The 18,154-nt window shown below is 31.9% G+C and overlaps 1 protein-coding gene across 4 annotated transcripts in view; it reads left to right on the top strand.

Moving 5' to 3' along the window:
* The window catches only part of LOC148285690 (very long chain fatty acid elongase 7-like), a 78,981-nt gene extending 68,123 nt beyond the window's left edge, over positions 1–10,858 (top strand). For 3 of the 4 annotated variants that reach the window (XM_088238344.1, XM_088238480.1, XM_088238558.1), the window contains 4 exons: positions 5,669–5,859; positions 6,005–6,091; positions 8,064–8,363; positions 8,862–10,858. In XM_088238344.1, the coding sequence (XP_088094470.1) occupies positions 5,669–5,859; positions 6,005–6,091; positions 8,064–8,363; positions 8,862–9,173 (890 nt within the window). In that variant the 3' untranslated portion in view covers positions 9,174–10,858. The remainder of the gene's footprint in view (positions 1–5,668; positions 5,860–6,004; positions 6,092–8,063; positions 8,364–8,861) is intronic. The other variant, XM_088238410.1, reaches the window with a different exon arrangement.
* The last annotated feature ends 7,296 nt before the right edge of the window (positions 10,859–18,154 follow it).

The raw sequence follows: 18,154 nt of genomic DNA, 5'->3' as shown, positions 1-18,154 counted from the left end.
CGAACACGTTTAGTAGATGGCCAATAATGGTGCGTATAAACGCAAAAGTTTCAACAGGTAGTATTGGATTGTGATCAAAGTGACAGGTGATAATATGTCAGTGTAAGATCTATTTAAATTCTAACGTTAAAAGAAGTGAAATAAAAATAAAGAAGGAAGTTTATAGTAAAATAACTTTAAGATTTACCGTGACGGTGTAGGGAAGACTGAAAAACGAGTGGAAAAGGTCGTAAACCCTAATATTAGAAATATTTTTGATTTGAGTTATAATGATTTACATATTGTTGCAAATTACAAAGTAGTTTCGGTAAATAGCAACAGAGGGCAAAACAGTGAAAATATAAACCATTACACACAGTGCACATTCTGTTCGGGTTCCTACCAATAGAGGGCAGTAAATATGGAATTGTATATTGCAGATGCCAAAAATGCTGTTAAAGCACTACAAGAGTGTATAACAGATGCATCAACAAAGTTGACTAAGGACCAAATCAATAAATTAATTCCTAAAAGCACTGAAATACTAGGAGTTATAAGCATAATGGCGGCTAAAATGGCCGAAATAAGTGGGGAAAACAATGTTTTCAAATCAATAAATATTCAAAGCAAAGAAAAGATAACGCACAAGGCGGAAATTATAATAATCGAGCCAAAAGAACAGCAAACAACAAAAAAAACCATTGAAGAAATAAAAAAAAAGATTGACCCAGTAATAACTGGCATTACGGGAATAAAAAATGCTCGGAACGGAAAAGTCATTCTGGAATGTAAAAACAATAAAAAAATAGAAACTATTCAAACTCAAATAGGAGATAAATATAAATTTAAAATACCAAAAGAAAGATTACCAAGATTAAAAATAATAAATATATCTCAAAAATATTCTGAGGATGAAATATTACATAATATATTAAACCAAAATGACTTCATGGAGGAATATAAACCTAAATTAATAAATGTCGTTAACATATATTCTTCACCGAAAAAAGAATTCGATAATTTTACCGTATATCTTGAGGTGGATGGAGCGACACACAAAAGATTTATTGAAAATAAAAAAGTAAACATCGGGTGGGAAAGGTGTCGAGTATACGATGCTGTTGAAGTAAGAAGGTGTTTTAAATGCTACAGATTCAATCATAAGGAAAGTGAATGCAATCATGAGCATCCGACGTGCCCGAAATGTATGGGTGACCACAAAAGTAGGGAGTGTAAAGAACCCGCAGGAAATGAAAAATGCATCAATTGCACTACGGCAAAAAATTTACTAAAACTTAATATAGACACAAACCATGCAGCATGGAGTTACGACTGCGCAGTTTATAAGAAAAAGATTGAAAACGAAAAAAATAAATATTCTTTTTTATAAAAAAATACCAAAGTGAAATAATACTATACATGAACATAGAAAGTCTTATTTCGCACCACGAAGAAGTACAAATATTACTGGAAAAATCTAAACCGCTGATGTTAATGTTAAGTGAAACCCATGTTACGGAAGACATACAAGATTTTGAAATAAATTATAAAGGGTATACTACAGTAAGGTGTGACTCAAATAGCAGACATACAGGGGGGGTAATAATAATTATCAAACAAGGAATCATATTTGATGAAGTGACTAATGAATCGTATGAGAGAGAGTACTGGATATTAGGAATAAAGATTAGAAAAGGACCGAGAAAGGGATATTACTGTGTAATTTACAGATCACCAAATTCAAGTGCTAAAAAATTCCTAGAATATTTTGATGAATGGTGCCAAAATGTGCTGATAGAAAAAAATATTAATGTGATTGCAGGTGACTTCAACATAAATCTAAATCAAAGTAATGATACCTATACCAAAAAGGTACTGAAAATAATACGACAAAACGGTATGAAACAACTAGTAACAAATGATACAAGAGTTACAGAGACATCCTCAACTTTAATTGACTATGTTATAAGTAATGATTTTAATCTGAATGTAAAAATAGTTGACGATTATAAGATCACGGACCACAATACAATTGAAATAGGATTAGAAGGCTTTAAACAAGATAATATTCATGGATGTAAATACATAAAAAACTTCAAATGTTATGATAAAGTATCTTTTCTGAAAAAATTAGAAGAAAATCAATGGTCAAACTTGAGCGAACTTTCATTCGAAGAAAAAGTTGATAAAATGATACAGTTCATTGAAAAAACTGTCAATACAGTTATACCAGAAATGAAAATAATAAACAAACCGTACAACAAATGGTACTCTAAAGACTTAAAAATAATGCGAATGGAAAGAGATAAGTACTATAAATTAACAAAGCTCACGGGAAGCCACATAGACTGGGAAAACTATAAAAAAAGTAGAAACAAATATGTCAAAGCACTAAAAGAAAACAAAAATAATTATTATGTTTGTAAAATCGAAAAAAGCAAAAATAACTCAAAAGGATTGTGGAAAAATATTAAAGGTATGATCAAAAGTGAACCAATTACCAATATTGATGAAAATATAGAATTTCCAAAGGACTTGGGAGACGACAGAAGCTTGGCAAATCGTTTTAACACCTACTATATAAAAAGCATAATTGAAATAAATGAGAGTATTCCGGTGGAAGAAGCAGAACAAAATAATAATGTGCATTTATATAATGACTTTGCTTTTGAAGAAATATGTGAACAAAAATTACTCGCTATTCTAAAATCTATGACATCCAAGGCAAGTCCCGATGGAATAACCATAAATTTGATGTGTGATGCTTTTGCTGTAATTGGAAAAACTTTTGTAGAAATAATTAATGAATCACTTAAAACAGGAGTTTTTCCGGAGAAGTGGAAGATATCTACAGTAGTTCCCATACCAAAAATAAAACAACCAAAAAAAATGTGATGATTTTAGACCTATAAATACTCTACCAAAATATGAACAAGTTCTGGAAAAAGTAGTAAAGATGCAGCTTACAAAATTTTTAGATGTAAATAATATTTTATGTGATCAACAATCGGGATTTAGGTTTAAAAATTCATGTGAAATGGCCCTTAATATTGTTATAGATGACTGGAAAGAGAACATCGATAAAAATAAATATGTAGTTGCAGTGTTTTTAGATTTTAAAAGAGCGTTCGAAACTATTGACCGAAATATAATCATTAAAAAATTAAAAAATATTGGTATTAAAAACACGGAAATAAAATGGTTTGAAAATTACCTCAACAATCGCATGCAAATGACAAAGGTTAATAATGAAACGTCAGATCAACAAAAAAATGATTTGGGAGTTCCACAAGGATCTGTTCTGGGACCACTATTGTTTATTTTGTACATAAATGATATGACTTTAACATTGTCTGACTGCCAAGTTCGACTTTTTGCAGATGATACCTTAATTTATGTAGCTGATAACGAATATGATTCAGCAATAAGGAAAATAAATGCAGAATTAAAAACAGTCTCCAAATGGCTTAAAGCAAATAAGCTAAAACTAAATGTAGGAAAAACAAAATGTATGATAATGGGTAAGAAACGCTGTTTTAACAGTGATCACAGTGTTGAATTAGATGGAGAAGTTCTTGAGAATGTTGAAAGCATAAAATATCTAGGAGTTTGGATTGACTCTAAATTATCTTTTTCAAAAAATGCAGACTATACGAGTAAGAAAATCGCAAAGAAGGTATCCCTGTTAGGAAGGATAAGGAATAAATTAGACATTAAAACCTCTCTGCTGATATTTAAAAGTATTATCGTTCCCCACATTGATTATTGCTCCAGTATTTTATATTTAAGTAATGAAGGAGATCTAAAAAGACTCCAAATAATACAAAACAAAGCGATGAGGATAATATTAAGATGTGGAAGACGAACAAATGTTAAGAAAATGATTCAACTTCTAGATATCATGACCATTGATCAAAGAATCAAATTCAATGTTGCCAATGAAATAAACAAAATTATTAAAGGAATAGTTCCGAGATATTTTCAAGATAAACTAAAAAATAATGAGTTCTTTCATAACTATGCAACAAGAGGATCTAAAAATATAAGACTGGAAAAAAAATCAAAAGCAATGTCCCAGAACTGCCTTATGTACAAGGGAATAAAACTGTTTGAAGAAATGCCAGAAAGCATAAAAAATGAAATTTATGTAAATATATTTAAAATTAAATGTAAAAAGTATATATGTGAAAAATATTAGGTAGTAAATAGTGTAAATAGTGAATATAATTAATGAAAATGTACATATGAAACAGTGAATATTATAAATTAGGATTTTAAGTGTATAATAGTGATAAATAATGTTAGAATAAGTATAGATGTAAATATTGTGTTGTAAATATATATTAGACTATGTAAATACATAGAACTAAATAAATAAATAAATAAATAAATAGGTTAATAAATTGTAGTTCCAGCTGTCCTTCCATATCCTTGTTGGTCTTCCGGGGAGACGACGACTAACTGGGATTTCGTGGGCTACTGTGTAGGGAAATTCTGAAGCTGTCCATTCTGTTGACGTAGTCTCTCCAGAATCTTCTTCTTGTTCTGCTCCAACGTACTTTGCCCCGGGTATCGGAGTCCGCCTAATTTCTCGACACCGCATTCGGTCCCTTAGAGTTTTCCCTGCGATTCTTCCTAGTACAGTTTTTTAGTTTGTTTTTATTCTTACCGTATCCACCCTTGTCTGTACTGCATATACCATAATTGGTTTGTTGCACGTTTTGTATATCCGAATCTTGCTTTCGATTCCGCGTGTGTTGATTATGCCATACGATATTTTTCAGACATCCAGATGCTGCCAAGGCTTTACTCGTTTGTTTCCTCACTTTGGAGTATTGGTCGCCATGGCTTGAGATTTTAACACGTAAATATTAAAAAGACATGACCTATTCCAATGTACTATCGTCTATCACCAGTTTGCATATGTCTTAGCGTGCTTAGATATTGTTAAACTTTTTGTTTTACTAACTGAAATAAATGTTCGTGTTAAATTATTGTGATGCCAGATAAACTTGTGTAACATGCATTGTGATACATCTTCTGATTCTGCCAATATGGTTGCATCGTCTGCGTAGTATGTGACGTCAACGATCTTATCTCCCTTAGTCCTAGATTTGCCACTTCCTTAATTTTCATCTCTTTTTTTGAAAGAAACTGTTCAAATTGTTTGGTTTATATTTTGTAGTGACATATTTATTTATTAAAAAATGTTAAACTTTCATTGTTTTTTGTTCGAAATATAAACTGAAAAACGTTGGTCCCTAATTGAGATTCAGTAACTCGTCGGAATGTAAAACATTGACTTTGTTTGTTTACGATACGATTTAAAAACAAATTGATTAAAAAAATGTATTAAAAAATTCGATGTAAAGATTAGACTTTGATGTCGTCTGCGCAATATTTGTGTGAAGGCATTAAAAATAATAAATCGACATCAGTCAAGGTTTTGAAACATTGTAAAAACGTTTTATTTAATTGTTTGCGAATAAATTAAATTAAATTAATATAATGAAAAACTTGAAGGAATAAATGAATAGATGTCTTATATCTCAGAATATATAAACATTACTGTCACATTTATGAAATACATTGGCAGTTTAAAATTGATATAATATACAAGCATGTTAATATACATTTTAATTAGTAGAACAAATAAATATTCCACTGATATTTTTTTTCTTCTTTTCAGATGCAGAAGTAGATAAATGGCTGTTAATGGATGATCCGGCAACAATATTAGCGATTGTTTTTGTATATTTGGCTTTTGTGCTTAAAATAGGCCCGGCAATCATGAAAAATAGGGCGCCTTTAGAACTTAGGAAAACAATGATTTTTTATAATGGAATCCAAGTGGTGTCTTCTGTTTTATTGGTTTGGATGGTAAATATTCTAATGTTAACAACATTAATTACAAAAGCATTTAATTATTTTAAAATAATCTGTCAATCCCTTTATTTAAAAAAAATTACAACCAATTTAAATCTTAATCTTAAAACATTAAGTTCTAATTAATTGTTTTTTTTAGTGTTTGCGTGTGGAGCTTCCTTTTAATACATTATTTAGTTCGGCATGTTTCCAGAAAACGAATATAAATCCAAGAATGAAAAATCACGTGAGTATTTTAATAAATTATTTTAATCACGAGTCTTTTTTTTAATTTGCCCAAAAAGAAAACAAAAATAAAATACAAATATGTCACAACAGACATAAGAAACATTTTACAGAAGGGTGTATAGAAGTCTAGTCATTTACAGGGCTTATGACCTGTCATCGGCTGCTTTATCTAGTTATTTAATGTAATATTCACCATTCTGTCTATGTTTGAGCATCCATATAATATTACGCAATTAATAAAGTGGCCACTCAAACCAACCAATGACAGGTAATAAACCCTGTTAATTCCTGGAATTTTTCCTTTCTGTTGTAATATATTTATCGTAATAACACCCTAGGGGGTAGAATCCAGATCTTGTCTACCAAAACTTGGAAAAACTCAAAATGGTGTCGAAAAATAAAAGAGCTAAACTCTACTGCGGCATTTTCGTGAAGTATGGGTTTTGAATGAATATTGATAAAACGACAAATTGTAACTGTATTATCTAGACAATGTTATCATTCAAATATTTTCTTGATGGATTTAAACTGACTTTAATAGTAAATTAATTAATAGGTCATCGTACTAAATCCTATTAGCTTTGAAATACAATAAAGTGTTTAGAAATATTATAATTCCCTAGTTTTGTGATGCATGTGCGTTTGTTAGTATTGTTTTAATTGCATTGTATTTACTTACTTATTAGGTCAAGGCAATCATAAAAAATACAAATAACCCTCCTACAACACGGTAGATAGGTTTCTATAAATACAGGTAACCCTCCTACAACAAACACGGTAGATAGGCTCCTATAAAATGACGGGTTATATGAAACCGTGTTAAATGAGACCAGAGCCAGTACAGAAAGGAGGGTTATGTTAAAAAAATGATAAAACAGTGTTTTTTGAAAATGTCATTTACAAAAAATCATATGTATGTGTCTAACAGTAAAACGATAACAGCAACAAGTAAAGTTTTCAACTTTAATGTTGATTTAATGATATTAACGCTGCTCGACACAAATGAACATTATCGATTTTTGGTTGAATGATAATCATCTTAACTCTGTATCTTTTTATCATTTGCGGTGTCTGCCATCTTTCGGAAATTGGTGATTTTGATAGGCTCTAATCGATTTGCAAGTTTAAATATGTTTATAATTTAATTTTCTGATGATTTGCGGTCATTTTCTGCTTCAGCTGACAACATCCCCTGTTTTATTTCATATATTTACAGACATGTGTTACATACACAACCGTGCTGTAAGAAGCCGTGTTTTAGGAGGAGCTCTGGCAAATATTAAAAGTGTCAGAGGTAAACCTTTAGTTAGTATGAAATTCCTATGAAAAAGTAATTCTTTGATACGATTCATATTATCTAAATACTAATGCGCTTTTACTTTTAAATGTAGTTCCATCTGAACAAATCATCGAATACCACTGTATCTCTATTGAAATATTATTCATATTCTGCAAAAATCACTGAATGTGTATCTAAAATATATGTTTCGCGATAAACGATATATTTTTAATTTTTTTAAAATGGAATATCCCGCTTAACCTATTTTGAGGCTTGTCAGCAGGTGGGATAGATGGAATATGGAAGGAGGTAACGAAAAATATACCACAACACCCAGACCAATTGAGAAAAAAATCTTTCTTGGATTTTTTTCTTGCTACTGGCGGGAATCGAATCCGTGATTCCAGTTTACAGTTGGCCGTCTAACTAACTTCGCCACGGGGACATAATTTTTTTCCATCCTTAATGGTCCAAATACTTGCGTTTTTCAAATTTCAGAACTGGTAACCATTTGAAAAAGTTTTTTTTTCTGGGATATTTTTAAATATACAGTAATTCTTTCTTTGAATTCACACTATTGGTTACTTTCAGTCTTGGTTTTAGGGTCATTAGTAAGAGTTCAAAATCAGTGAGTAATTGTAACTGGCCGGCGAGGGAAAAATATAGGTAGTAAATACGTTCTTCTTTTTAGCTTCTCCAAGGATCCTGGTGGTACTTCTTCGCTAAGGTGACCGAGTTGCTGGATACCGTCTTCTTCGTTCTGAGGAAAAGAAACCGCCAGATCACGTTTCTTCACGTGTACCATCACTCCGTGACCGTCATCTTTTCCTGGTGTTTCCTTAAGTTCGCTCCGGGCGAGCAGGGAGCCATGGTCGGGCTGCTGAACTCGGTGGTTCACGTGTTCATGTACACCTACTACATGATATCGGCCATGGGACCAGCTTACCAGAAATATCTTTGGTGGAAGAAGTACATGACCGTCATTCAACTGGTGAGTTATTATCAAAAACGAACAAAAAAATCTCTCCTTTTCTCGTATTATTTTATTCATTTAAATTTTATAAATATTTACGTAAAATTGCGAAAATTCATATTGTTCGTTTGAATTAAAGACAATACATTTACTGTGTATTTTCTTTTTATTATAATACGTTTAAATAGTTGCTGTAAGAATACATACGTCTGCTTATGAAGTATTTCACAAAAAATCCATTCACGATGACCTTTGTTTCTATGTTGTACTTATACCGAGACCTAGATTAATTTTGAGAAAGTTTTGTAACAAAAAAAATATTCTTTTACTTTGTTGCAAGATTTATTTGTTTATTTGCTTTAGAAGACAAATTAACGTTGATTTCTATAAATTCATATCCTGAATATTTTCGGAACTTTAGTGTGTCGGATCCGGTATGCAGATAATTCAGTGACAAAATTATTATTTACTCTGTTAAATAAACACCAATATGTTAAGTTTATTGTATTTTTTTAGATCCAGTTTTGTATGATGATTGCATACCTCTCCCTCCTCGTGGTATCTGACTGCGGCCATTCCCCTGCCATATCATATTTCTTCATCGGAAACGCAACGGTGTTCCTGTACCTCTTCAGTGGCTTCTACAAAAGTGCGTACAACAAAGAAAAGAAGATAACTAATAACAATACTGAAACCGCGAATGGATCCCCCCACGGTTATCAGTATAAATCGGAGAAGAAAGACTTCGTAGACAATGCCCAGGCATATTCACAAATAACGAGAGATGTCGTCCTTTTAAGTAATGGTGAAATGGTGAAAGGTCACTGATACACGCACAAGCAAGGCCTTTGTGGGATATTTTAGTTTATGTGATAGATTATTTTGTATTTGTAATATTTATTGTAAAAAGCATGAAAAATAAATCAAATAAAAATATATTTATATAATTATTATAACGCTAAAGCTAATAGTTCAAGCGTCATTGAATCTCTCGAATAATCTACGGTTCTGCGGTATTGAAAATATGAGAACGTGTGACTGGAAAATAATATTAATAGTTGTATGTGATTAGTTAATATACTGTTAATGTAAGCTTTAATATAAGTTTTATACATAAAAAAGTACTAGTAAATCTAAAATATTTTTGGGATAAATGTTTATTCAAAGTTATGCCGATTCCACCGCTGGAAATAAAAAGATTGCTACAAATAATCCGAGATAAATAGTTAAATACGTTCAAACTGTTGTTAGGTCTGCTTACAATAATTACATTCAGATCCCACGTCGCCGCACCAATCAATTTTATAATTTGTGGGTATTTCGTAATAATTCTCTACGGCCATTTTGCACTAATAAAAAAACAGCAAGTTATAAGACAAGCTGACATTACTTCGATTCTGTGAATGAGCAAGCAGAGCAAGTAAGTGATGCCTTTTACCTTACTTATTAACAGTTATTCTTGGTAACATACTCCGACGTCCTGTTCCGGCTGAATTGTTTGTATCGTCTCGCTACTATCGCTCTATAGTCACGGTTATGTTTTTTTTTTGCGTTTTTTAAATAACTTCAACTGATTTGTTAAAAGGTCTGGCCAAATATCAACACTATGGTATTTCAAGAGAGAAGTATTTTTGCTCCGCAACAACTCGAATACTTAACATAAACACGATTATTTTCATACCTAAATAAGTATATTATTTTGTTTTTAAATCGAGTAAAAAAGACGTGTAAATTGCCAGTGGAGTAAAATTATAAAACAAGACTCAATGAACTACTGACAAATGGGCAAAATATTGACATGTGCAGAGTTTTGGTAAATATTTACTATAGGGAAATATCACATACTACGAATACCGATAAAAAAATATGAAATGGATTAAGAATAATTCATTATATTTTTAAAATCAATATGGATATTGTGGAGAAATGTTTTCATACATAAATTTAAAAAAATAAATAATTAAAATACGTCGCAAGCAAACCGCGACATGTTTGGCTTAGGTAGTTGTGACGTCAAGATTCGTGACAATGTTCTAAACAAATTTGCATGGTCAGGAACAAATAAAGATGAATCGTGACGTGTTAGGGGCGTGGCCAAAAGATTGACCGTTTTTACGGGAATTCAAAATTACAAATTTAAAAATACTTTTATGCTCAATATGTTTCTTTTTTGGGCGATACCGTATGTGTACCTGAAGATGGCTCCTGCTATGGTAGCCGAAACGACGGAACAAATCCAACACACACGGTATCACCCAAAAAAGAAACATATTGATAACAGTTACCGTGAAAACCTTCGCACCTACTTTTATGCTACCAATAATTAGCAAAAAAAAATGTTTTTACTGGACAGTATTTCATAAACCTTTATTACTTGAAAAATGTAAAAAAAGTGATATTTTCCTATTATATTATTTTGGTTTTTCAATAGGCAGAAAAATGATTCATTTGAAAGTTTTATAAGAAAAGCGCGGCGGTAAATACCAAACGCATATTTAAAAAAAAAAAGAAAATATTACCACAATAATAATAATGCGCTTATATTGTATTGACATCTACATACACAATCAATTATTAAATTAGTTCGTTACTTAGTTCAATTTGAAGTAGGTAGTATTTTATTTACTTAAAGGAGAATTAATTACTGTACCTATGTACTTAGAACCTTGGAAGCTTATCTAATGCACGATGCGTTTTTCTGACATTTGTGTCATTAGACATAATAACCCAAACACTATTTTCCGACGATTCGGAACGAATTACAGCGTCCATCATCAGGATTTATGTTATTTGTATGGATATGTAACGTTGTGGGTTTGGGATTTGTATCTTGTCGCAATCGTTGCTATGTGCAGCTTGTTATTTTAAAATCTAATTTGTTTTACAGCTAACGCTTTCATGTGATTTCTTTATAACACAGTACCGTAGTATGATTTTAATCATCCTGTTTACAATGTCGGGATGTTCGTAAATTTCGATAGCTCCTTTACTAAAAGAGTTTATTATTCTTTAGTCTCCCTAAGATTTTTTGGAAGAAAACTTATGCACCGTTTCTATGTGGTGTCCGGCCAAAGATTTTTCCGGGAGCCCAGCCTGCATCCTTCGATGCCTTCAAGTAATATCGTTGGATGTTTTCTGGCAGTCTACCCGGTGTATCTACACCTTAGGGCAGCTTTTTACAACTCCACTTGCCAATACAGTCAGCTCTGAGAGGCTCCGGTTTCCTAAATGATTTCAGAAGATTTTTGATTTTTGAAGATGTGCCGAAAACTGTTTTAAATTTTAGCAGTTCTATTCATAACATTCTGACGACGGACGTTGTGAAAAGAGTGTGAACGACACATAGCATAATGACCCAGAAAAACTCATTGTGCATCTCTCTATTCATAACATTCTGACGACGGACGTTGTGAAAAGAGTGTGAACGACACATAGCATAATGACCCAGAAAAACTCATTGTGCATCTCTCCCTCTCGTCCTTTCTCTTATGACAGGATGACAGCTGTACTAGGTCATTATTGTTGGGGTCTGCCTCCAGGTTATCCTGTTTTAAGCAGAGCGAAGAGCTTCCGCCACTGTAGACCCCAGCGAAGATTTAATCAAGTCGCTCCATCGGGTAGGTGAGTGACCTCCGGATCTTCTTCCCCCCATCGCAACAGGCTTTTTGAGGCTGTGTGGTTCTCTCCTGGCTATGTTTTAAAAATATTTTAGGATTTGCCTGTAACAGCGAATCCCAATATTTAATTTATTCAATGTGGACACATTTGTACGCATCGCCGTCCATGGAATTCTGAGTATCCTTTTCCAACAGCACATTCCGAAGGCGTCGATCTTTTTTCTCTCTGACTCTCCCAATGTCCACGTTTCTACTCCGTATAGGAATAATGAGAAAACCAGCGTTTGGACAAGATAAACGTTCGTACTTTTAATTTCTTTGTCACAACCAACCGGTGTTACTGATGTTTGAGCCCAAATACACAAAGTCATGAACCTTTTCAAGATGAATTAATATTTTAAATTGTGCATCCAAACGGCCGTGTAAGTTTAAAAAATTTACTACGCTTTATTAATTTAATATTAATTAAATACGATTTTCTCTACGAGTCTAGTGACAATACACAGTTTGATTTTTATGGTTAAGCCTATGAAATTTAATGTTGATTACATACAATTTTCTCTACGAGTCTAGTGACAATACGCGGTTCGAGTTTTTAGGTTATGAATAATGGGTATGCTACATTACGTGTGATACATATGTATATACTTATATATTTTTTAAAATATATTTAACATGATGTGTAAGTTAGTGATTAATAATTATTGTGTAATACGATTTACTTAATGTATATCTTTATATGAATTTTCTAGTAAACAGGGCTATAAAAAATATTGTAATATTATGCATACTTCTAGAAGTATATTTTAGTATGGGTTTCGTTTATTGTAAGACATCTGATTTATAAGATACCCAATCATCATTTTCTTCAGGACCAAAACACAAGCTAGCCGGACGCCGACGACGCTATGTATTTAATGTCATACCGGCGTATATATTTTTTTAAAAATACAATTTAAAACGACTCGACGTGCTCGACTTTTGTCTCCAAAGTGACAGATAAATGAATATATTGGCTCTGTTTATTTAAGAGGCCGTGTGTAAATACTTTAATACTTATTTGGATGGAAACAGGCGGCTACAGTGCAGTGTTTCGGAATATTCCCAAAGTGTTAAAATATTTTTTAAAATACGTTCTATACAAAAAAAAGGTCCTGTTTACTTTAAATAAACTGTCATTTCTATATGTAATACGTGAACACAGATAATTACACGTAAACATGGGTGAAAGCTATTAAAAATGCCTTAGATCTAGGTATAATTAAAAGTCATACAAGGATGTTAACTGCAGCATTTTTCCTTTTTACTGAAAATTATAAAGCCAACTAAAAAGTTTTACGTGTATTTTTTTTGTCATTTCATTTCATCATCATTACCTTTCCGCTCCTAATGGTGCATATGGTACTGCATTGGTACACCAATCACAGCGTATCTTAATCATTTTTGTTACATGAAGGTAAGGTGATCAGTCTTACGCTTCAGGTACCAGACTAGGAACTATGAAATATTCTATTGCAAAAACACCCTTTTAAATAATATTTCATATCAATCATGCCGGGAATCGAACCCGAGACCTCTTGCACGGTAGGCAAATTCGCTGACCATTACACCACGAGGCAGTCATTAACATAAACATTCTTAATTTTCATCGATTTCGCAGTGCGCGATTTTCATATAAATTTGTATGGAGTGAACCGAGTGAAAAATATTATTTTATATTAAACGCAAACATAGTCTTTACACTTTAGAGCTAAATGGACGTCACGTCGCTTGAGGTATGCTGATACATCTAGCTACGAAAAACGTGGTTTTGTGCATCGTATAAAATACCCAACCCACGCTTGGACGCCAGCCTAATGCCTCTCCTTAACATTATATAATACAATTTTTGACTGCATATCAATATAAAACTACTAACTTTACTTTCCTTTTGCGACCAGAGCATTTAGCATCATCTGTGTCTGTACAGCCGGGTTTGAAATCGGCAATCCACTTCTCTACCATTTGTCTCAAGAAAGCAGATTTCAAATAATACTTGTCAAGCCATTGCTTTGCTTGGACGGTATTTTTTCCCATGATAAGGCAATGCTTTATCAATACACGGAATCAAGTTCATTATTTCAATTTTTCCATTGTTTTAAAAATTACAAAAGTAGCGTCATTATAATCACTGTAACTTGTGAACTAAACATCAGATTAGAATGAAATTTTACGCGTATTATTTTAAGGTTGGCACCATAAAGGTTGGAAAAAACCATATGGATTTGGCAGTAGTGGCATCAACTAAGAAAGAACGACTGAATTTACGATGCGAAGGTTGATGGATGCTGAATGCTGATGCGAAGGTTGAAGATCATTTCGCAGATTGAGGCATTTCAGAAGTCATAAATAACGGGCGTGCATGAGAAAATGTAGAAATTTAGGGAAAGCGAAGGTCTGTATGCAAAGTCAGAATAGTTTGGCGTTGTATCCACATTTGCCTACCCGTACAAGAAAACAGCATATTAGTTTGTATTTATTTGAAAACTAGCTGAACCCTGCAATGCTTTGCAATTGCTAGATTTGAGTACATAATCGTACATTTATATTAAATAAACGCAATCGAAAGTTTTGTATCAATTTTTTTTTTTTTTTTATTTATTTACACCTTTTATCAAAAATACAATTTTACGGTCACTTTGCCCAGTTAACAAGGGTACATACCCCGTTCCAAGCTAGGCAATTACATTCCAATATATGATAACAGTTAACAAATTAATAGAGAGCACAGACTAATACAATATAAACATACTCGTATTCAATTTTTTTTTTTTTTTTACATTTTTTTTTTGCACCACAACAGGCCAGGAGGCCTAATTACAGGGGTGAATTACATCACAGAGCACCCAGGCTTGAGAAAAATCACATTTTAATTTTTGTGTTCTCACCGGGAATCGAACCCGGAACCTCCCGTGCGTGAGTCAAGCGTCTTGACCACTACACCACGGAGGCCGCCATTTTGATACATATACATACACACATACACATATATACACATATATATTTATATATATATATATATATACACACACACATATATATACACATGTACATACAGACACACGTACATACACCCATGCGTATACACATACATACATTCATAAAACATAGACAATTTATTTATAATGCGAAACTTCATGGTTACCATCTGTATATATATTTTTTTTAATTATTCTTTATTTTTATATTTTATTTTCGACATCCAGTAAGAATCTCCAATCCATGGCATGCATCAACTTTTCTGACTCCCTACGACCAATGTCATGAAAGAGCGTGGTCAACACCTTCCGCAACTTGACAACACTCCCGTCTTTCCATAATTCTGGCAAAAGGTTATGGACCCTTTTGCTTACGTAATAGTGTTGTCTCAATGCCAGAACAGTGTTGACCCCTTCACTTAGTATCAGATCCATATTAGAGTATCTTGTATTATGGTTGTGGTTGACACTTGGGTAAATGTCTCTATTGAAGTGTGTAACCTCTACCGTTCTCAATATATACTATTGAATAATATTCCGTACTCTGAATTCTTTGAAGAGCAAGTCACTTGGATGGCGAAATTTTTTTTTTTAAATGACTCGGATTAAAGATTATTAATTGTATATAGTTCAAATTAGATATGTACATATAAATGATTATTTTTGCGTTTCGGATTACATACATTGTGAAGATATGCGGTGACAGGGAATTTAATAAGTATTCGTACATTGTTTTCTTATCACTGTCTTGTAGATGCCTCCCCGATACTGTACAAAAAATACAACCGCATGTCAGACCTTTTATTAGAATAGACAAAACCGACGTTATGCTGTCCCGTTTTCCGCTCCTCAAAACTGAACCGATTTTGGTTTTTCTTTTATGCAGAGTATCTAAAAAAAATAATCTGTATCGCTGCATTTTGTTTTTTTTTTAAATATTTATTATATTTGTATGGCGTGCGCCCGAAGAGTGGTTTTACGGGTTTTTGGGTAGCTCTAGTTTCCATAATAAACAATTTATCAAAAAAACAAACCAATAAAGATACGTAAACGGTAATCTGTAGTGTTTAAAAAATATGAAATTAACCATGCTCAAACGTTCAGTCATGCCTAAGGCGTATTTAATTGCCAGCCGGGTTTTGGTGTGAAATTGACATTTAATTTGAAACCAAAATGCGTCGTGAAAGCATGTAAAAACCGTTCAGATAAACGTAAACAAGATAATGTCATTAGTAAGCAGGTACTTGAGTACTTGTTTATGACTGAATTTCAAAACATAAAATAATTCATTTTCAAATGTAGAATACTTTTTGCAAATGTCAAACTCTGCTCATCTATCAACATAAGTACACGTTATGTTAGAATGCTATTTTCAAAAATGTATTAAATGTCATTTTATTATTACCAATAATCCAGTAAAAATAAATAAATAAATAAAAATTACAAAGAATTTAAAGAAAACATCTGATTGATGGGTTCCATAAAAAAACGAATGTTTTTTGTTAACATTTAAATACAAACTTTTCGATTTACAAAAAAAATAACATCCCCCAATTTTTTAGTATACGGATTGTAATCGTTTGCAACCCCGGTGAGTGGTCAAAAGTGGTGAAAAGCATTTACGCTTCTTACTTTTTTCTATAAATCAGATTGAAGATTTTAACAGTCGTAAAAATGCCCAGGCCAAAGCTGATTATTAAAGAATTTGGTCCAGTAATTATTTAATCTATCGAGGACATAGAAACAAACAATGCCTTTCATATATATGATAACAATACTTATTTTGTCAACTATATTTGAGGGAAATATTTTATAAATTTTATCTAAAAAAAAACTTATCACAATTGATAAGTCATTGGTGATGTACATACTTAGGGCACAATGTTTTTTTAAAACACATTATTGTTAAGTAGATAATTTTTAAAATATGCATAAAATTCAAATTGTTCAGAAATATTACATTTCAAACTAAGACATTTATTGTTGTCCATCTTTAAGTTTGTTTTAAACCTAGTTGGATAATTTGACAATAAAGATTTTGAAAAATTTCATCATTGTTTTCCTAACAACGTTTAATTAATTTTAAGAAAAACATAATAAATGTTCGAAAAAAGTTCTACAAAGAATGGGAGCATTATTAATTTAGGATTTTAAAATAACAATTATCGAGTAACAGAAATATCATGTTATTACAAAACGGATTCACTGTAAGTAATTTTTTGAAATTGTGTGTAGAAAACACATCGTTTCATACAATATTCCGAAGGCATTTTTGAAGAAGCTCATTTAAGAACAAGAATAGAATAATATTTTATATTTATTTCTTTATTCCTTCGTTACACAGTACACATATTTCATGTAAATTACATAAAATAGTCATGCATGAATCTTCCACTCCATGAGACCAAAACCCTTGGGTAAAACTGAGACACGACACAATCGTAGATGGAAGCATATGTATAAAAAAATACAAAAAAATAAATGAAAGTATAATTGAATCGCCTTTTTCAGAAACCCTTTACAGAAGTCTTTTTTACAGGTCAACCGATGTCTTTTTTACAGGAGGCACAAAAAACTATCTTAGGACCTTTTTATATGAAAGTGGATATTTTTTTAATACGATTACAATTTTATAATTCTAGGCAATCTTTTTTTAATTTTTAAATGGCCTAATTTATGAGGTTTCTGAAAAAAAGATAAAGAATAAAAGTATTATGATCTGAAACACACTTTCTTTCAAATAATCCTTAACAATACGCCAATTTCAACGGTAAGGGTAAGACACATATTAGCTTGCCGCATACGCGACTATAGGTTTAGATCAAGTGTTATTGTAGAATATATAGTCAATAATGCCAATCTGTTTGGCCTTTCATAAGCCTGTTGATTGGTTTGAAAACAAAAAAAAATAGGTGTTTTATGTACATACTTATACAGTCCCATATCCTGTCTTATATTTTTAAAAATTTTACAATTCAAACCGATAAACTTTTTGCATGACTCGACTCCAAACTGAAAAATAAATTAAATATATTTGTTCCATATAATAAGGACGCCGTGCATAAATATTTTTATATATATTTGTATGGAAACAAGCGGCTACAGTATTTCGAAGTATTACCAAAGTTTGACTGAATAAATTATAAAAAATCATTAATTGCTTTGAGGTGAGTTA

This window comes from Micrasema longulum, unplaced genomic scaffold (assembly GCF_059751315.1).
Source record: "Micrasema longulum isolate JH-2025_06_02 unplaced genomic scaffold, ASM5975131v1 h1tg000013l, whole genome shotgun sequence".
In the NCBI taxonomy this organism is placed as follows: domain Eukaryota; kingdom Metazoa; phylum Arthropoda; class Insecta; order Trichoptera; family Brachycentridae; genus Micrasema; species Micrasema longulum.
The sequence above is the reverse complement of the archived record's forward strand: the minus strand, read 5'-3'. Positions and strand labels throughout refer to the sequence as shown.